The 21532-nt window shown below is 44.5% G+C and overlaps 1 protein-coding gene across 6 annotated transcripts in view; it reads right to left on the bottom strand.

Moving 5' to 3' along the window:
* Window positions 1-21532, bottom strand: part of LOC138762226 (collagen alpha-2(I) chain-like) — a 512086-nt gene that overhangs the window by 142770 nt on the left and 347784 nt on the right. For all 6 annotated transcript variants that reach the window (XR_011356852.1, XM_069935862.1, XM_069935881.1 and 3 more), the window contains 4 exons: window positions 18501-18545; window positions 12174-12227; window positions 9887-9931; window positions 4059-4112 (listed from right to left, as the gene is read on the bottom strand). Coding sequence is in view for 5 of the 6 variants with exons in the window: in XM_069935862.1 (XP_069791963.1) it covers window positions 4059-4112; window positions 9887-9931; window positions 12174-12227; window positions 18501-18545 (198 nt within the window). In the remaining variant the exon portion in view is untranslated. The remainder of the gene's footprint in view (window positions 1-4058; window positions 4113-9886; window positions 9932-12173; window positions 12228-18500; window positions 18546-21532) is intronic.

Here is a 21532-nt window from a genome sequence, read left to right on the forward strand (position 1 = left end):
AAGGTTGAGAATCACTGCTCTTGACCCAATTGTTACTGAAATATTTGCCTGAGAAAAATTGTCATTGGCCCATTTCCTTTGGAGTTATGAAACCATGCACATAACGATCTTTCCATCTATATACCACCTTAAGGAGTCCCTTACTAATCACAAAGCATCTATGGCATTGGGAATACTTAAAATGGTATGAGAGTGGAAAGAAAAAGGTTGAGACCCACCGCTCTAAAAACAACCCAGGAAATTATAGGCTGGCGAGCCTGACATCAGTAATAGGTAAATTGTTGGAAAGTGTTCTAAGAGATTGCATATATAAGTATTTGGATAGACAGGGAATGATTAGGGATAGGCAACATGGCTTTGTGAATGGTAGGACTTATAGAGTTTTTTGAGGAGGTTATCAGGAACAATGATGAAGAAAAGGCTGTGGATGTTGTGTACGTGGACATCACTAAGGCTTTTGACAAAGACCCACATGGGAGGTTATTCAGGAAGGTTCAGTTGCTCGGTATTCATGGTGAGGTAGTATATTCGACATTCTCTCTCTAGTTGGTACCTTTATATACTGATTTAGGAAACTTTGCTGAACACATTTAACTAACTCCATGCCATCCAGCCCTTTTTCAGTATGGAAGTCCCAGTCAATATATGCAAAATTAAATTCCCCTACTATAACAACCTTATGTTTCCTGCAGCTGCCTGTTCTCTCTCTACAGATTTGTTCCTCCAATTCTCAAAGACTTTTGGGCAGTTGATGATACAATCCCATGAGTGTGGTCATACCTTTCCCATTCCTCAGCTCCATCCATTAGCTTCAGTAGACAAGTCATCTTGTATGTCATACCAGAGCATAGCTGAGATATTTTCCATGATGAGCAATCCCTCTCCTCCCCCTTTCATTCTACGTTCCCCCCTTCCCCACCGAACGCTTCTAAAGCAACGGAAGCCCAGAACATTGAGCTTCCAGTCCTGCAACCAAGTTTCACTAATGGCCACAATGTCAAAATTCCACATGCCAATCTAAGCTTGCCTGCCTTTCCTATAATGCTCCCTGCATTGAAATCGATGCATTTTAGAAATGTTCTACCAAGTACAACCTGTTAACTTCTAAGGATGTGTGTAATTTTAACTTTATATTTTCCCTCCTCCACTCTATCAGTTCTGGCACTATAGTTCCCATCACCTGCAAATCTAGTTTAAACCCACCAGAGCAGCACCAGCAAACCTTCCAACAAGGATATTAGTCCCCCTCCCGTTTAGATGCAAACCATCCTGTTGGAACAGGTCCCACCTTCCCTGGAAGAGAACCCAATGATCCAGAAACCGGAATCCCTCCCTCCTACACCATGTCTATAGCCACATGTTAAACTGCATATCCTTTATTTCTAACCTCACTAGCACATGGCACATGTCGCAATCCTAAGATCACAACCCTGGAGGTCATGTCCTTCATCTTAGCATCCAACTTCCTGAACTCTCTTTGCAGGACCTCCTCACCCTTCCTACACACATCATTGGTCCCTACATGAACCACAACATCTCGCTGTTCTCCTTCCCTCCTGAGAATGCCATGATCTAAATCTGTGATATCTTCAACACTGGCACTAGGAAGGCAAAATACCATCTGGAATGATCTCTTCCATAGAACATCTTATCTGTCCCATACCAATGGGACCCATATCACTTCAGCTTGCCTCTTCTCCTCCCTTCCCTTCTTTGCCACAGGACCAGTCTCCATGCCAGAGGCCTGATCACCATGGCTTGTCCCTGGTAGGCTGTCTCCCACCAAAAGTATCCAAAATGATATACTTGATAATGAGGAGAATAGCCATGAGGGTTCCCCACACTGACTGACAGCTCCCTCTTCCTCTCCTGACTGTCACCCAGCTACCTTCCTCCTTGGTGTGATAGCGTCTGTTTAACTCCTGTCTATTAACCCCCTCTGCCTCCCGAATGATCAGGAGTTCATCCAACTCCAGTTCCAATTCCTTAACTCGGCTTGTCAGGAGCTGCAGCTGGATGCACTTCTCACAGATGAAGTTGTCAGGGATACTGCTGGCTTCCCTGATGACCCACATTCTACAAGAGGAGCATTCCCCTGCCTTGGATGCCATTCCCACTGCTAATAATTAGAGGAATGAAATATATATTTAAAACTTGCCCTTGCCTACCTGCTGAATACTTTTTTGTTCCTCAAGTAGTTGGAAACTATTCCTTTTCTTACTTCAACTCCTGCTATTCCTCGCCTCGTACCTGTTTTCACTGAAGCCAGTTGAGCCAAAGCCTTACCACTCTGACTCAGCCCATTCTGACAATGATGACCACTCCCTCTCGTCCCTGAAGACAGTACAAGAGTGATGTAAACCACAGATTTAAAAATACCAGCCATTATGGTACAATAAAACTCTGATAATCCACTGTTGGATTTTTTGGAGACCCTGATAGGTTGGCATTTGGCTCACTGGGTGATGATCCCCACACTCCCTCTACACCCACAGGGGCCTGTTCTCCACACTCCTTCTACATGCACAGGATCCAGTTCCCCACACTCCCTCCACTCTGACTGGGCCAATTTCACCACACTATCTCTACACTCACAGGGGCCCGATTCCCCACACTCACAGAACAAAGTCCCCCCCACTCCCTCTGCACTCACAGGGCCTAGTTCCCCCACTCTCTCTACACTAACAGGGGCTTGTTCCCTACACTCCCTCTGCAGCCACAGGGGCCTGTTTCCCACAGTCCTTCTACATGCACAGGACCAAGATCCCCACATGCCTTCCACACTCACTGGGCCAAGTTCCACACACTCCCTCTGCACTCACAAGGACCAGTTCCCCACACTCCTTCTGCACTCACAGGGGCCCAGGTCCTCACACTCCCTCCACACTCACAGGACACAATCCCAATCCTCCCCCCCCCCCCACTCCCTTTACACTCACAGGGGCCTAGTTCCTCACACTCCCTCCACACTCACAGGACACAATTCCCCTCCCCCCACCACTCACTCTACACTAACAGGGGCCTGTTCCCACACTCCCTCTGCATTCACAGGGGTCCAGTTCCACACACTCAGGGCCCATTTCCCCACACTCTCTCTCCACTCACAGGGGCCCAGTTCCCCACAATCCATCTACATTCACAGGGGCCCAGATCCCCCCACCCCCTCTGCACTCACAGGGCCCCAGATCCCCACACTCCCTCCACACTTACAGGGTGCAATTCTCCACACTCCTTCCACATTCACAGGGCCCAATTCCCCACACTCCCTCCACACTCACAGGAGCCCAGATCCAAACACTCCCTCCACATTCACAGGGCCCATTTTCCCACAATCCCTCTACATTCAAAGGGCCCAGATCCCCCTCCCCCCAGTCCCTCCACACTCACAGGGCCCAGTTCCCCACACCCCCACGGCCCAGTTCCCCCCCACTCCTTCCACACTCACAGGGGCCCAGATCCCCCCCCCATTCACTCTGCACTCACAGGGTCCAGTTCCCCCCCACTCCCTCCACACTCACAGGGGCCCAGATCCCCCCCTCCCCTATTCCCTCTGCACTCACAGGGCCCAGTTTCCCACACTCCCTTCACACTCACAGGATGCAATTTCCCCCCTCCCCCACTCCCTCCACACTCACAGGGTCTAGATCCCCACACTCCCTCCACACGCACAGGGGCCCAGATTCCACCCCCCCCCTTCCCTTTGCACTCACAGGGCCCAGTTTCCCACATTCCCTTCACATTCACAGGGCTAATTTTCCCACACTCCCTCCACACTTACAGGACGCAATTCTTCACACTCCCTCCACACTCACAAGGCTCATTTCGCCACACTCCCCCCACACTCACAAAACCCTGTTCCCCACACTCCCTCTACACTCACAGGGCCTGTTTCCCACACTGCCTCCACACTCACAGGATTCAGACCAACATCAACAAGTGGCAATTGCGCTGAATTAACAGAGTTTCACTGCATGGATTTTGCTGAAGACAATATCAGAAAACACAAGATTATTGAACAAATTCTACTGAAGTCATTCACAGTATAGTGGTATCCTTACAGAAGGGCCTGCTGTTCCATCTGTTCCTCGTCCACCTGCCATTCCTATAAAACCCTGAAAACACAAAGAAATTTGAGTGAACTACAATGCTTATTTAACATCATTTATAAATGATCATGAGTTTATCACACACATGAAAACAGCGTACAGATGCAGTGAAAAAAAAAACTCAATTGTATGCATTAAATTATCTCAGAACAGAGGAGGTAAATAATATAAAAGATGGATCGTGAATATTCATAATTAGTGATCAAGTAAAGAAAAAAATGGCATTTGAATGATGCAGACAGGTTTCTTGCACCTAGAGGTGCTCGTCTTCAGGTTTCTCTACCTTCTGCCAAAGGTAGCAGTGGGAAGAGGTTGTGACCAAGGTGACGGTGGTCCTTAATGATGTTGGGTTCCTTCTTGAGGCTGCACCTCACTTCTTCAATGGACAGGAGATTAGTGATTGCAATGGACCTGGCTAGCTACCTTCTGCAGTTTTCAGTGTTCCTGGGCATATGAATTCCCAAACCAGGCTGTGTTGCAACCAGTCAGTATATTTTCTACAGTGCACCTGTAGTAGTTTGGGAAAGCTTTCGACGACAGGTCTCCTTAGTCTTCTTCGACAATAGCTTATCACTGATGTTTTAGGTGAGCTCAGTAATAGGTTAGCTTCTGGTTGACAGTCTCTAGTGAATCTTCAGTAATGATGTGAATGACTCAGAAGTGACATTTTGTTGCATTTTACTCCAGAAGTCTAACTTCTGCTGCACAATGCAGGTAGAAAATGGCTGGTCAGCACAGGAGTGGGAGCAGAAATGAAGTGGTTGGCCACTGGGAGATCCCTGGCACTGATGTGGACAGAACAAAGGTGCTCAGCGAAGTGATCTCCCAGTCTGGGTCCAGTCCCTCCAATGTAGAGAAAGCCACAATGCGAGCACTGGGTGCAGCAGACGACTCCTGTGGATACACAAGTGAAGTGTTGCTTCACTTGAAAGGACTGTTTGGGGCCAGGAATGGTGGTGAGGAAGGAGGTGTTGGCACAAGAGTGACACATCTTGCAGCCGCAGGGGAAGGTGACAAGGGAGTCGTAGAGGGAGTTGTACATATGGAAGATGGAGAAGGGAGGTGAGGGGAAGATGTGTCTGGTTGTGGAATCATGTTATAGGTGGTGGAAATTGTAGAGGTCAATGTGTTGGAAATGGAGGCTGTCTGGTGAGGTGGTAGGTGAGGACAAGGGGAATCCTGTCCTTGTTGCGTCTTGGGATGGAGGGGGTCAGGGCAGATGAGCAGGAAATAGGGGAGATGCCAGTGAGGGTTGACTTGATGGTGGTGGAGGGAAAGCCACATATTCTGAAGGAGGACATCATGGATGTCTCGGAATGAAGGGTCTTGTCTTGGGAGCAGATGTGATGGAGATGGAAGAATTGAGTGAATGGAATTGAATCCTTACAAGGGACAAGGGGTGAAGAGGTGTAGTTGAGGTAAATGTGGGGGTTTGTAGAAAATGTCTGCTTCCCGAGAAGGAGACACAAAGATTGAGAAAGAGGGGAGCGTTGCTAGAGGCCTAGTGAAAGTTAGCAGCCAAGTCCATTGCAATCTCTAATCTCCTATCCATTGAAGAAGAGAGGTGCAGCCTCAAGAAGGAACCCAACATCATTAAGGACCACTGTCACCCTGGTCACAACCTCTTCCCACTGCTACCTTTGGCATAAGGTAGAGAAACCTGAAGATGAGCACCTCTAGGTGCAAGAAACCTGTCTGCATCATTCAAATGCCATAAAGTTGAGGAGCTCATCATGGGTGCATGAGGCAGCAACAATGTCGACAGGAATGTAGCAGAGGAAGAGTTGAGGAGCCTTGCCCGCATAGGCTTGTGACATGCATTGCTCCACAAAGCTAACAAAAAGGTCAGGCATAGCTGGGAGCCATACATGTACCATGACTACCCTTTTGGCCTGGAGAAAGTAGAATGAGTTAAAGGAAAAGTTATTGAAGGTAAGAACAAGTTCTAACAGCTGGAGGAGGTTAGTGGTGGAGGGGGTCTGGCTAGGTCCAAGACCTTCTTCTTTCTGGGGGATGGAGATGTATAGGGACTGGATTTCCATGGTGAAAATGAGGGGGTCCACCCCAGAAAAGTGAAAATTGTCAAAATGAGGAGGGTACATGAGGTATCATGGATGTAGTTAGGAGGGACAAAATGGAGTCAAGGTAAGATGAATACAGTTCGGTGGGGCAGGAGCATACAGAAACAATGAGTCTACTGTGACAATTGGGGTTGTGGATGTTGGCTATGAGGTAGAAACAGGCAGCATGTGGTTGGGAAACAATGAGGTTGGAGGCCGAGGGAAGGAAGGTGACCTGAAGTAATGAGGTCAGAGATGGAGTGTGAGACGGTGGTTTGATGAGTTTTGGTGGGGGCCTATTCAAGGGGTAAATTAGAGGAGAATTCTGAGAGCTGTTATTTGGCTTCTGCGCCAGACCACAAAACAGCACCACCTTTGTCTGTGGGTTTGATAGTGAGGTTGGTGTGGAGAGAATGGAAGGCATTGCATTCTGTAGGGGTGAGTTTGGAAATGGAGAGTAGTGTGGTTAAGTTCAGTCATTTAATGTCTCAGAGGCAGATGGAGAATCCTGATTGAAGAAGACACAGAGATGATGGAAGAAGAGTTTGGCATCATGGCGTACATGGAACTCACTGAAATATGGGCAAAGAGGGATGAATGCCTTTACTGAGGACAGAACATTCCATCTTCAACAGGGGAAGGTGATGGGGGAGGGATAGTAAAGATCTGGCAGGGGATAGAGTGGGATTGTATGGGATAGAGGGGGTCCGAGGGAGAAGGTTGAGGAGGAAAGGTGGGGTGGTAGAGAGTTGAGTGGGTCGGGGGGGGTAAAGGGCTGAGGAGCTCAGAGGGGGATTGGGAGAGGGGTGAGGGTTTCAGCAGGGGAATGCTGAGAGGGATCGGGGTGGAGGGGGTGTTGGAATGTTAAGTGGATCACAAGGGGGTTGGGGAAGGGGTGAGAGTCTCAGAGAGTAGGAGAAGGGTCAACAGGGTCAGACAGGTGAGAAGAAAGGGGATCTCAGAAGAGCAAAGGTGGGATGAGTAGGGAGAGGTGTGAAGGAGTGGGGAAGGGATTGATAGTGGGCAGTGAGATCCAGGAGCGACTCCAGAACAGGGTCAGCCAAGTCTAGAAGGTGTGTGCCAGGGTTATACCTGCCTCTACCACTTGTTACAACAACCTGTTCCACATTAAATAAACAATGAAGCAATGAAAACAGTTACCAGAGTGTTTAGCGTGACGCTTTTACAGCTCTAGTGACCCAGATTCGAATCCGGTGCTGTCTGTAAGAAGTTTGTACGTTCTCCCTGTATCTGCATGTGTTTCCTTTGGGAGCTCTGGTTTCCTCTCATGTTCCAAATATGTACAAGTGTGGTGATATGACCACCATCTACTACAGGGGGTGATCTCTGTACCTGCAGGAAGACCACCTAAGGGCTGACTCCACCTGGCTGGCTGTCAATCAGCCGACCCGAATATAGACCTGAGCCAGTCACACGGGAGCCACCGAAGCATGAACTGGTGTTCAGACTTTTACCTGAATAAAGCCTGTTGCACAGTATTTCGAGTTTTGTGCTTGCTTGCTGTTACCTCAGTGCACCATAAGAAGGTTAGTAGGTAATTTGAGCACTGTAGACTTGTGGGCCTTGCAATATCTCAAAATTAAATTAAGTTAATAGGTGGCAGAATTTAGCAGATCAGGCACTCCATGGTGAGAAATGGTCAGTCAGCGTTTCAGGTTGAGACGCATTATTAGTCACAAGAAAAGATCCTTACCCAAACTATTGAATGACCATTTCTCTCGACGGACGCTGACTAACCCGTTGAGTCCTTCCAACTTGAGATTCCAGCAGTGCTTCTCCACCTTGTTTAGCTGGTTCCATGTACCCACCACCTCTGGGTGAAAAAGTTGCCCCTCAGCTCGCCTTTATATCTTTCCCCTCTCACCTTGAATCTATGCCCTCCAGTTCTGGTCTCCCCTACACTGGGACAAAAAACTGTGACCACCCACCTTATTATGTCCCTCATAGCATACCTCTATTCGGATCAAAGGTCAATCCAAAGGAACATAAGAGCGAAAGAGACAATCACTGGGGTATCCCCTCCACCCACCAACATGATCTACCAGGATCGTTGTCTGAAAAGGACACACAAAATTGTTTAGGACCCCTTCTATGCTGTACACAGCATCTTTCAGCTGCTCCTGTCAAGAAAGAGATACAGGAGTATCAGAGCCAGCACCACCAGGCTGAGGAGCAGCTTCTTCCCACAGGCAGTAAGAATGCTGAACAACTAAATGAATGGCTCACATTAATCATCTGAGACTGTACTATTCATTAAAAATATTTATATATATATATTTGTACTATAAATGTATCACTTGCACGTTTTACACTGAAGACTGGAGAAGGCTGCTTTGTTGGATTGTACTTGTGCGATTGGATAATAAATGAATTTGAACTTTTAGATTACCCCGGTGCTCCCAGGGATAAAGTCTCAGCTGATCTGGTCTTTCTTTACAACTCAAGATATGTGACTGAATTTTAATGTAGAGATACACCATGGCAACAAGTTCTCCTGTCCCATGAGTCCTTGCTGCCCAAATACACCATACGACTCATTAACCTACTCATCCCGTAGATCCTTGGAATGTTGGAGGACACTGGAGTACCCGCAGGAAACACACACATGTAGCAGGGAGAATATACAAACTCCTTGCAGGCAGCACCAGATTCAAACCCAGGTTGCTGGGTCTGTAATAGTGTTGCGCTATCTGCTACGCTAACCAGTCCACCCTAAATTTGTGTGTAGAAATGAGTTTAGTATGTTATGATTTTCATTCCTAAACTTAAGCACAGAATTAGTTGTTTCAATCACCATAGAAATAAGTGAAGTTCACTGCAAGATCTTCACAGCAGAAATGGGGGAATAAAATAATGGTTGGTGTGTGAATTCATTGCCTCATGAGATGTATTGGCAATCTCTCACAAGAATTCCAAAACATGCGGGGTTGGTAGGTTAATTGGGTGTAATTGCTGAAAGGGCCTTCTACTACACTGTGATGTTAAATAACGAAAAGGAACTGAAGACGGTGGACTGTCAAGTCAACCTAGACTTGTCTGAATCCATTTTGAGTGTATTGACTAAGGCTTAACAATATGAAGCCCAGCCATGGTCAACATGACTCTTAGGCAGTAATCCAAAATCTTGGGACTTTTACAACAGGAATGAATTGTATGCAATAGCGGGGATTTTCCAGTGGCCTCTCATTTCAATTTCCCATTCCATTCTCTTGCCGATATGGTCTCATGCCCTACAAGACTGAGACCACCCGCAAATTGGAGGGACAACACCAATGGTATTAAATATTATCTTCTACGGTTTCCGTTAGCCCTACCCACCCCCATCTTTTTCTATGTCTCCTTTCCACTAACTTTGCTTTTCTCTCTCTCTTCTATCCCCCTAGCTGTGGATTCACAGCGCCAACTACCTCCACTCCCCTCCAAACCATTCTCACCTTTCCAGTCTCCTGGAGTCCTTGTCCTAACTCCTTTTGTCTGGTCTATACTCCTCCCTGTCCCTTCTTTTAATTCAGACGCCTTCCTGCTTTTTACTCATACCTTGAAACATCGGTAATATATCTCTACCTCTTATGGAACTGTGAGACTGGCTGAGTTCCTCCAGCATTTCTGAGTTTTTATTACAATCAAGCATCTGCAGACTTCTGTGCTTCCCTCTGTACAGAAAAGGACCTCAAATAGTAATGTGATTGAAACGCTCACCTGTGGTCCTTTCATCCCAGGTTCTCCTGGAATGCCAGCCGCACCCTGTGACAAAAAGAATATAAAAAGGGAATATTTACATTGCTATGCTGATGCATGGTGGGCAGATTTGAATTTCTCACCACACGACAACTATTTCACTGCCATTAGGAGTTCTGCTTAAATATGAGCCACGGACTCAAATCCCCTGCACTACGTGGGAGACCAACTGCAGCTTTCAGTGGCCTGAAAAAGAAATAATTTTGAATCTCAGTGGATCTTGAATGGGAGCCGGTGCAGATTTAATTTAAAATTTATTTTTAAATTTAATTTAATTTGTAATTTAGACATACAGCACAATAACAGGCTCTTCTCAGCCCAGGGGCCAACGCTGCCTAATTACAACAAATTGACCTACAACCCCCGTTCATTTTTTTAAGGGTGGGAGGAAACTGGGGCACCTGGAGGAAACCCAGACAAGCATAGGGAGAACGTACAAACTCCTCATAGGCAGCACCGGATTCAGTGTGTGTGTGTGTGTGTGTGTGTGTGTGTGTGTGTGTGTGTGTGTGTGTGTGTGTGTGTGTGTGTGTGTGTGTGTGTGTGTGTGTGTGTGTGTGTGTGTGTGTGTGTGTGTTTGTGTTTGTGTTTGTTGCATCAGTTACCATTTTCCCACACTTGCCTTCTGTAAATAAAATCCTTCAATACAAAAAAAAAGTCTTCAGAGACCTACCAAACCTATTTCCTCATTCACAACTGGTGAGACCTCAGTTGCAATACAGTGAGCAGTTTTGGGTTCCTCATTTAAGAAAGGATGTCCTGATGTTGGAAAGGGATCAAAGGAGGTTCTCTGTGATGATTCCAGGAATAAAAAGGTTTACCGTACAAGGGGCATTGACAGCCTTTGTCCTGCACTCATTGGAATTTAGGAGAATGAGGGGGATCTTACAGAAGCATTTTGAATATTGAAAGGTATGGGCAGAGTAGATGTAGAAAAGTTGTTTCCCATGGTAGGAGAGCCTAGGACAAGAAGGCACAACTTCAGGATTGAAGGATGCCTGCATAGAACAGAGATGCTGAGGAATTTCTTTTGCCAGAGGGTGATGATTCTGTCAAAATTATTACCACATGTGGCTGTGGAGGTCAAGAAATTGGGTGTATTTAAGACAGAGATTGAGAGGTTCTTGATTAACCAGGGCATTAAAGGATATGGGGAGAAGGTCAAGCAGTGGAGCTGGGTGGGGAACTGGATCAGCTCATGATTAAGTGGAGGGCAGACTCAGTGGGCTGTATGGCCTATTTCTGCTCCCATGTATTTTGGTCTTATGGTTTAATTTGACATTCCACAAGCCACTGAGCCGAGTGAATGAAGTAATCCGGGGCATTCCAGGAATTGCTGAGCTGTGGGAACCAGTTAATACACAACTGCCCTTTCTGCTACACACCCAACTCTAGCTTGTTAATTCATTTCCAATCACATAGTAACTGCTAATTTTACTTCAGCGTATATTTAAGATTTTTTTTAACATTTATTATTGGTAATTTCCTGTTTTTTAAAAAATTATATGACCCTTGTGCCACTATTTCACAGTGATTTGGCCTTTAGGGCATGCCATGAGCTCATCTTTCCCTGCCTGTCACCAACGCCACTCTCAAACCCTCACTGCCTCAGCAATCTATTTGCCATGAGGCAACCAATGGCAGCCCGGTTGGTGTAAAGGTTAGCGCAACACTGTCACACCAGCAACGATTGGGACCTGGGTTTGAATCCCATGCTGTCTATAAGAAGTTTGTATGTTCTCCACGTGTCTGCGTGGGTTTTTGCCAGGGGCTCCAGTTTCCTCCCACCACACTAAACGTCGGTTAATTGGGTGTAATTGAGTTGCATAGGCTCGTGGGCTGTTACTGTGCTGTAAATCTAATTTTTAATATATTTAGCATTTTGGGGGCTGCATGGCTGTAGAATTTAATACTGTTTTGCCAAGCAACACGGAACTTAGGTTGGGCTTAACAGAAGCTCGTCCATTGACCTCTGAGCTGACTCCTTCGGTGAGTTGTTACATGCAAATGTCACTATTCTAGGTTCAGAGCACTTACACATTTATCAAAAACAGCTTATATTTATGTAATACTTCTTTACCAATTGGAAAAAAAAATCATTTGATGTAGGTTTGTGGCTGTAAAATTTGTAAGAAGCAGACCAGAAAACCCAAAATAAGACAACAGCCTTTCTCTTTCCTCTGACAGATCTTATCGAATGTCAAGTTCATGCAAGATGTGAATGGTATTAAAAATACAGAATGGGAACCTGTGTACCAGACTTTCCTTCCGCACCCCGTACTCCCTGCCGACCTTTTAATCCCTGTGGAGATTAAAACACATTTTGCATCAAACTGTCAAATAACAACATTTGATCAATGCTAACAATAAAATTTGATAACTTCAAAGCCATTCACTGAACTCTTGAGATTGACAATGGAACAGAGCACATTTGGCTGAGTAACAGCCAAATTCATTGGGTTATCTAAATTTACAAGCCCATGGCATTGCTTGAGTGAAGCTATGAATTGTTTGACAACCCTGTGCAACTCATTCACATACCATGAAAGCTGGAGCGGCTGGTCTCAAATCTGACTATGGAGCTTACAATGCAAAATCATCTCCTCAAGAAATAGTGTGCAGTTTGCAAATTTTGCCTCCACAGATCACTGCAAAAGCATATCAGATGATTGTTTTCAGTTTTCAGTTCTCCTTTGTTGGCTTTGTTCACTGTGTTCAGATGAGGTTGAGGATATCCCAGTCAGGCTGTGGTGGCCCAAATGGGAACAAATAGTGTCGAAAAAAAATTAGAACAAGGGGCCTGGAGGTGATGATGTTTTTTTTCATATATATGTTTTTATTTAAATTTAGACAGACAGCATGGCAACAGGCCCTTTTGGCCCATGAGGCTGCGCTGCCCAATTACACCCAATTGACCTACAACTTTTGAAGAGTGTGAGGAAACCGGAGCATCTGGAGTAAGAATCTGTCAGGGTGTGAGGAAGTCTCTTGGAGTTGGAAAATGTCCACAATGTTCAAAAATTATCCCACAGCTCCATCAGTGAGGATCTGGCAGAACCTCTGTGCAGTGACAAGAAAGTGGCAGAGAAGATGAGTGTTTAATTAAATGTCACATCATTCACTTTAATCCAGAAGGACACCTGAAAAATACATTTAGTTGTCCAGGGCATTCCAGAAGTTGATTATTAAACAAAAAAATTCTGCACATGTCGGGGTTGAGCGCAGTACACAAACGTGCTGGGAAAACTCAGCAGGTCACGCAGCATCCAGAGGAAGTAAAGTAACCCTAACCCTAACCTATGGCATCTGTTGGAGTTAGTCAGGAAGAATGTTTATTGAAGCTTGCCTCTCTTTTTAAGTCACTTTCGGCCCGGGCACATGCTCTGGCGCATGTCTCAGCGTCACTGAATGGCAATGGGATGGCTTCTGGCCATTGCGTGAATCGGTCTATGACCGTGAAGACTTATCTCATGTTCTGAGACACTGGCAGTGGTCCGACCAAGTTTACATGCACATGCTCAAAACGTCGGCGCACTGCTGGGAAAGACCGGAGAGGACCATTGGTATGCTGCTGTAGTTTGGAAGTTTGGCAGTGGGTTCGGGCCTACTGCTCGATGTTTTCCTTAAGTCTATGCCACACATATTTCGTTGCCATGAGCTTGACTGTTGCTCTGATGGAGCGATGGGACAGGTTGTGAACTTTGTCAAAAAGTCCTGTCTCCAAGACATGGGGACTACCGGCCTGGAGTAGCCCATCGATATGTTGCAAAGCAGACTAGGCCCATCCGGTTGTGTGCCACATGTTATATGTCCAGGTTTGTGATGGCAATTCTGTATACCTGAACATCCAGGTCCATGGTCTGTGCCCTCGCCAAGTCAGAGATATCGATGCCACCCTGCTGGTCTGGACAGTGCATCAGTGGCCAGGTTGTATTTTTCCCGATACATGGTGTACATCTGTAGTGAACTTGGAAATGTTCGACAAGTAGCATTGCTGCCTGGCTGACCACTGGTCCAATATCTTGCTGAAGGCAAAAGTAAGTGGCTTGTGATCAGTGCAAGTGGTGAAATGGCGGCCCTCCAAAATGTACCAGAAGTGTTGTGTAACCAGGTACAACACCAACAGCTCTCAATTAAATGCTCTGGACTTCATTTCCAGTGGCCGTAGGTTGTGTCTAAAGAAAGCTGGGGGTTGCCACTGGCCACTGACAAACTGTTCGAGAACCGCACCCACTACCAGAGGCACCTATGGTGAGTGCCAGGGCAGCAGAGGAATTAGGATACGCCAGCATTGCTGCGTTGTCCAGAGCGCCTTTGGCAGCTGTGAATGGCTGACTTTGACTCCGCAGTCCAAATAACTTCCTTGCACTTTGTGGTGAGGAGTTGAAATAACGGGCTGAGAATGTTGGCGGCTGCAGGAATGAAACGGTGATAGAACTTCACCATGCCCAAAAAAGTTTGTACTCCCTTAACCGTGGTAGGTTTCGGGAAAACACGTACAGAGTCCACTTTGGTGGATAAAGGAAACACACCTTCTGCCATGATCTTGTGCCCCAGGAAACCAATGGTCGCTCTGCCAAATTAGCATCTGGTAGGGTTGACGGTAAGTCTGAATTCATCTAGCTGCTGGAACAGGTGGAGTAAGTGTCATTGGTATTCTCGCTCATCTTGACTGACGATGAGGAAGTATACGTAAACAAATTCGAAATCCTTACCGACAGCATCCATAAGCTGCTGGAATGTTTGAGCAGCATTTTTCAAACCAAATGACATCCTGAGGAATTCAACAAGTCGGAAAGGAGTGATAATTGTGGTCTTGGGAATGTCTTGCAGATGGACTTGGATTTGATGACATCCCTTGACAAGGGTAACCTTGGAAAAAATATGGCAATTGTGCAAAATCTTGGATGTGCGGAATAGGGTATCTGTCAGGTGTAGTCACATTGTTGAGCCTGCAGTAGTCGCCGCAGGGTCTCCACCCACTGGCATTTTTGGGCACCATGTGTAACAGTGATGCCCATGCGCTGTTAGAATGTCAAATGATATCCAATTCCTCCATGGTAGTAAACTCTGCCTTGGTCTGCTGCAGTTTATCTGATGGGAGGCGACGAACCCTTGCATAAATTGGTGGGCCAATGGTGTCGATATAATGGGCTACACCATGGGCTGCATTTGAGGTATTGAATTTAGGAGTGAGGACACCTGGAAATTCGTTGGCAGCATAGGTGTCAGTGCATAGGGCGTGTACCCCATGTAGGGAGACTCGACGTTTGTTGCTTGTAAGAGGGTATATTTGGAAAGTAATGGTGTTGACTAACTTCCTTTGCTTTGCATCAGTAAACAGGCCGTGGGCCCAGCCGTAGGCTGTGTGACGAAAACCAAATTGAAATCCCAATGGAACGCCATCTCCCCTATCTTAATCGTGATGTGTTGTGTGTCAAAGCTGGGGATGGAAGTTCCATTTGTAGCTTTAAGGGGAGGTCCCTGCCACTTATGGATCTTTTGAAGAATGTGGGTGGGAATAAACTGAGCTCAGTGCCACAAGAAAATTGCGCACATGAGCTTCGTCATGGCGATAGAGGAGGCCAGTATTCGTGCTAGCCACTAATGGCGACTGGCTTTGATAAATTTTCAGGCTTGACACCACATCTGTGGTAGGTACACGGGAACATGCATCTGCTGGTATTTTTCCCCCACCAGCGGTGGTAAAATCACCACTCTCGGCGCTTGTTAGTACATTCGTCCCTCCTTGTTTCGGCCACAGCTACAGGCGGTGCGCAGGGCATGGGAGCTTTCTCGCCAAGAACACAGGCTGTATTCAGGTGGATTCTTGGCTTGGTGTGCGGTAGAGCCTATCAGCCTTCCAGGCTACATCATGGGGATGGCTGAAATCCATGTTCGCTATCAGTATGGAGACTTCACCTGCGAGCTTTGCCAGGAATAGGGTCTTAAACAGAGAAAGCAATTGGAATGTCCGTCTGCTAGTGCGAGCATTTCGTTCATTAAATCAGATGGATTTCTGTCGCCTAGCCCTTCCATATTCAAGAGCCCTATATCTCCCTCAAAAATTCTTTTAAAGATTTGAATTCTATTGTGAAAAAAGTTTCTATGGAAAGATAAAATGGTAAGGGTATCTTTACAAAAATTAACTTGGAAATATGAATTAGGAGGCTTACAGCTTTCAAATTAAAGTTTATTAATAGAACATTTGATTTGGAAAAATCATTGGTACGGGCAAATATTGAATTATCTCAGGTTGGTGAGAAGATGGATCATTAACATATTTAATGGAATTATGGAAGTACTCAAGGGAAAATTTCAAGAAAAACACCCTTATATCAAAATAAGTTTTTATCTTTTATGCTTAATAATTAGTTTTTGAAATTATGGAATCAAAAAAGAATTAAATTTGTACAAGATTGTTATGAAGCAGGTTATTTTATTTCTTTTCAAAGAATGAAAGAAAAATATGAAATATCATCAAATACTTTTTTTTGTTATTATCAAATTAAAGCTTTATTATTGGATAATTTTTGGACATACTTTACGGTTACCTAGGCAATCTAAATTTGAAATTTTACTTACAAATGATGGGGAGAAGGGATTTATATCTGAAATGTATTTATTATAACAGAATAAAATGCCTAAGTTAGATTTGCATAAATCTAGGTTAAAATGGGAAAATGATTTAGGAATAGTTCTTAATCAAGAAGATTGGAGAAATTTATGTAAAGACAATATGACTAAAATTGTTAATGTGAGATATCAGTTAGTTCATTATAAGTTTATACATCAATTATATTTAACTCCAGAAAAATTAAAGAGATATAATTTAATTTCTTCAGAATTATGTTTTCGATGTCAAAATGAAGTAGGTTCTTTTTTACATTCAACTTGGTCATGAGAAATGGTAAAACTTTTTAGAAGTTATTTTTAAAGTGAAATTTATATTAGATCCATCAGTATTTTTGCTAGGTAATATTAAGAAGTTGAGTTTAGAATTAAGATTAACTAGATTTCAAATTACATTTTTGAGATTAAAATTGGCTGTAACCAGAAAATGTTTTGCGATTAATTGGAAAAATGAGACTGATTTGAGTATACATAGATGGCATATGGAATTGAGATCTTGTATTCCATTGGAAAAAAAACATAATTAATGTGATAATTATTTTTTATTGTAAAACGTGAAGCCCTTATTTGGATTGAAAATTTTGAATTCTCCAATCACGTGGTTGTGGTGTTTCTCGAATCCACAGTGATTAATTGATTATGTTATTTTGGTTTACACCTCCCCTTTTCTTTCTTTTCTTTGTTGGCATTGGGGGGAGGGGGTGGGTGGGAAGATGAGTAGTTTTTTTATATATTTTTTTGGACTAAAAATATGAATTGTATTTTTTTAAGATGTATGTATCATGGTTTGTAATAAATAAAATATCTGTATACCACCCATTTGTGCCTGGTTAATTCCAGGGTGTCCAGGAAGAACTGCTGGAACCTGGTGAACTGATTTTCTGCCGGGGGGGGCAATAAATTTGTTCACCTTAGCTGCAGTAGCAGTGTCCAGTGCTCTGACGACGTGGCAAAACTTTGTGTCTTCAGCGGTTATGCCACGGAGGCAGAATGGGTCTCTGGTTGAGTTTAGGTGAGGCTGGTGAGCCCAGAAAGGGAGGGCAGGTGATCGCCGACACCTGCTGCTGCCGCATTCATGTTAACTGTGGATTCAAGCTTCGGCTGAATCTTACAGTTGGGGTCACCAACTGTAGGGTCTGCTGCAGCAGAGCCACAAAATCAATAAACCAGGCACAGTTATTAGTCAGGAAGAATATTTATTCAAGCTTGCCTCTCTTTTCGAGTCATTTCCAGCCCAGACAACCAGGACCGGAAGAGGCGTCATCATGTCCCCGTGACGCACTTGAAGAGCGCGGGGCTTTAAGTTGGGATGATGGGAGACCTGTGCCATCTTATGGGTAAGCCCCTAACCATCCTGTATGCAGCGATTCAGCCAGCTGCATCAATGACGATTAGGACCTGTGGCCTTCGTCTGTTGCAAATATCCCCATTCCTGAAATGCTGGTTACCTTTGACTTCCTCTGGTGCTGTGTGACCTGCTGAGTTTCTCCAGCATATTTGTGCATTGAGTCAGAGGTCACCATTTAAAGGAATTAATCCCAGTTATTTGAATTGATTATATTTACTTAAGTATGATTGAAACAGATTTTCTAATGGCTTTCTGTTAACAATTGTTTCTAATTAGGTGGATGGTGTTACTCTGGAAGAGAATTATGTTGGCTCTATTTTAAAATGGCACTAAAACAATTATTTTGTTGAAAAATACTTGATTGCTCACAAAATCCAAGGGTATGCTTTGTCTTCTATACAAATTTATATTCTGTCAAGAATCACAGACCATTTCAGAGTGGATGCCTCCATCAAAAAAACAGCAAAATGTCATCGTACTGACAGGCACAAACTCTTTGATCAACTTAACCTCGTGCCATTCATCAATAGTATTTAGTGCATGAAACCTACTTACAATGAACTTGAACATGTATATCTCAGTAAACTCACTTACAATTGATCCAGGAAATCCTACTAAGCCTCTCTGACCCATGCGTCCCTGTTCAAAAAAAATGCAAGCATATTACACACTTTTTGAGGCTGATGGATATTGAGAAATTGGCTTACTTAGCAATACATATTCAAATGTAGTAATCCTTTCAACATGGGTGGCTCGGTTAGTGTAGTGGTTAGTGTAATGCTGTTATACGTGGACTTTTTACCCCCTCCATAAATCTTCGTCCGCGAAGCCAAGCCAAAGAAGAATGCTGTTATAGCACCATTGACTAGGGTTCGAATCCTGCTCTGACTGTAAGGAGTTTGCATGTTCTCCCCATGTCTGCCTGGGTTTCCTCCGCGTGCTCTGCTTACCTCCCACCCTTCCAAATTTCAAAATAGGATTGTGTCAAATTGGGGGACCCAGGCTCATGGGGACAAAAGGGCCTGTTACTGTCCTGTTTGTCTAAATCTAAAATTTAAATTTAAATTTAAATACCAGGGGAGATGAGATGACAAAGTCACTTAGTTAAGCAAAAGATGTGTTAATACACTGAAGATTTTTAAAAGTGGAATTATTTATTGATTTTATAATGATCAAGTGAATCATTCCCAAATATTTGTATGTTTATTTTAAAGTTTATCTTTAAGTATATATGTGATTATTATGTGCTGTACATTGTGTGCACCGTGGTTCTAAGGAATGCTGTTTTGCCTGGTTGCATTCGTGCTGTCAGATGAAACTTGATCTTGAATTTACAGGACTGTTTAAACAGAGTTATCCCCTTAGATTGCTCGCAGAAGAACTCTTCTCACTGACCTTAGTAATAATGTGACAAATAAACTTAATTATTTAACAAGGTATCACATAATCCAGCATTTTATTATCCAGATCTTTGTTAAACAAATCAATTTCTAAAATATGGCACTGCATTTTCTTCTGAATTTCCATTGTAATTTGATACTGCCAAATGCCAACTGTTTTGAAGACAGATGATCAGATCAGATTCTATTTATTGTCAGGTAATGAAACAGGTAATGTAATATTATATGAAATCGATTTTATTATGCCAAAAAGCAGATAAAGAATTTCCATTAGGATTGTGTCTTGCCCTTTAGTTGGAAACAGCAAAGCAAAAGAGAATCCACCCCAGGGTCACCGAATGTCCATTGATTCACCTCCAGTGCTCCCAAAGCCTCTGCAGCCTCAGTTCAAACCACTGGCAACCAGAGTCCAGATCCAAATCTCTGACACTACAAGGAAGTCTTCAGTGCCTGGACTCCTTCAGGAGCCCTCCTTGATTTTAGTAATCTCACGAATCCTGGCTCTGATACCTGGTTCTCATGAGCCAATCTCCAGCAGCCCTCAGCCTGGTGTGAGTCTTTGAACTCAAATTGCGAGCAATCTGTAGGCAATGTGGGTTCCTCACCCAACAGCTCACCACCTATGCTTGTCATTCAGCCACAGTGTCCCTCACTTGTTTGCCATTGTGATCACTGTCCTTAGGGTCATCTCCTCTCCTCCTCCTTCTCCCAGTTATTGGTGCTCTGCACCAGTTCACAGCTCCCCCGGAGTCTGCACCCCAAACACAGGCAGCATGATCTTGCCTGTGGCAGGATTTTAAACAAAACATTGATAGCCCCTTTATCAGGCTGTTTAAAGCCTGTTCTGAACTGATGGTGGTAATGCCGAGCAATAGGTTGGGGAGCACTGTTTTCTTTCTTGCTCTCCCTGGGTCTGCACCAGCAGCTCTGACAACACTGCCATCAGAATGTATGCGATATATATCAAACAATTCAATAGGAAAATCTCAGGAATCCAGATAGCCACTCTCCTCTTCTGCATACAAAACATTGCATTTTTCATTTTAACCCAAGCTCCAAGTAGCTCTGGCCACAAACCTGTTCCTTGTCAAACATTTAAATGATCACCAATCCTGGACTCTCAACATTTTGTCATTAGTCAGGAAGGGACAGCAGCATCTTCACTTCCTAAGGAGGTTGGGGAGTGCTCCTGGCTAGCTGTATCATAGTGTGGTATGATAGATGCAAAGCATGAGATCAGAGGCCAGTACAGAGGATGACGACAGTTGCTGAGAAGATCATTGGTTGAGTATGTTGGTATACAATAACTCACTTTCAATCATTGGAAGGTTCAAATGGGATGCTTTATTAGATTCATAACTGTGTGCAGCTTGCAGCCACAGTGGGCTTTCAACACGTACTAAAATGTCGTATAATGACATCACACCACACATATCATTTGCATACATTACACTCTTCCCTCCAGAGTTTTCTTGTCCTCCGTTTCCACACAGCCGTCATCCATCCTGACAATGTATGACTTGGGTGCCATGCACTCAGCGATTGTACCCCTATGCCAGGTACCTTCCTCCTTGCAGTCTTTCACCTGAGTAGAATTTTCACAAATTTGGCCTCTTGTTGTGGTGTCACTTTTGATCATTCTGCTCTACTTCTACTTTGGTTTCCACACTGGTTTTAATCAGGGACAACTGGATGGTGTCTGTCCTATGGTTGGGTGCTTCGTTGATCGATAGGACAGCAGAAAGCTGTCCAGACACTGTTGTGTGCTGCGACTCGTGCTTCTGCTGTCACTCAATGAATGCTTGAATGATTGGACCTTTCACTCTGCTGCCCTGTTCCTTGAAGCATGGTGGGGTGCAACTAGCACTTACTTCACACCGTTCATTTTCAGGAAGTGTTGAAACTCTTCACCACAAAACTGTGGCCCATTGTCGCTCACGACTTGGTTTGGTATGCGGTACTTGGCAAAGAAGTCCCTCAGCACTCTGATAGCTGCACTTGCTGTTGTTTGAGTTATCATGACGATATCTGGCCACTTTGAATGTGCATCCACAGTGACAAGGAAGCCATTTCTTCTTCTGGGTGAAATCAATGTGGATGTGACTCCATGGACTTCTTGGCCAGACCCACAGCATCAACGGTGCCACTGTTGGAACACTGTGAGTCTGTTGACAGGTTACATATTGATTCACTAGTCTCTCAATGTCCCTGTCAATGTTTGGCCAC

Source organism: Narcine bancroftii, chromosome 1, assembly GCF_036971445.1.
Source record: "Narcine bancroftii isolate sNarBan1 chromosome 1, sNarBan1.hap1, whole genome shotgun sequence".
Lineage (NCBI taxonomy): Eukaryota > Metazoa > Chordata > Chondrichthyes > Torpediniformes > Narcinidae > Narcine > Narcine bancroftii.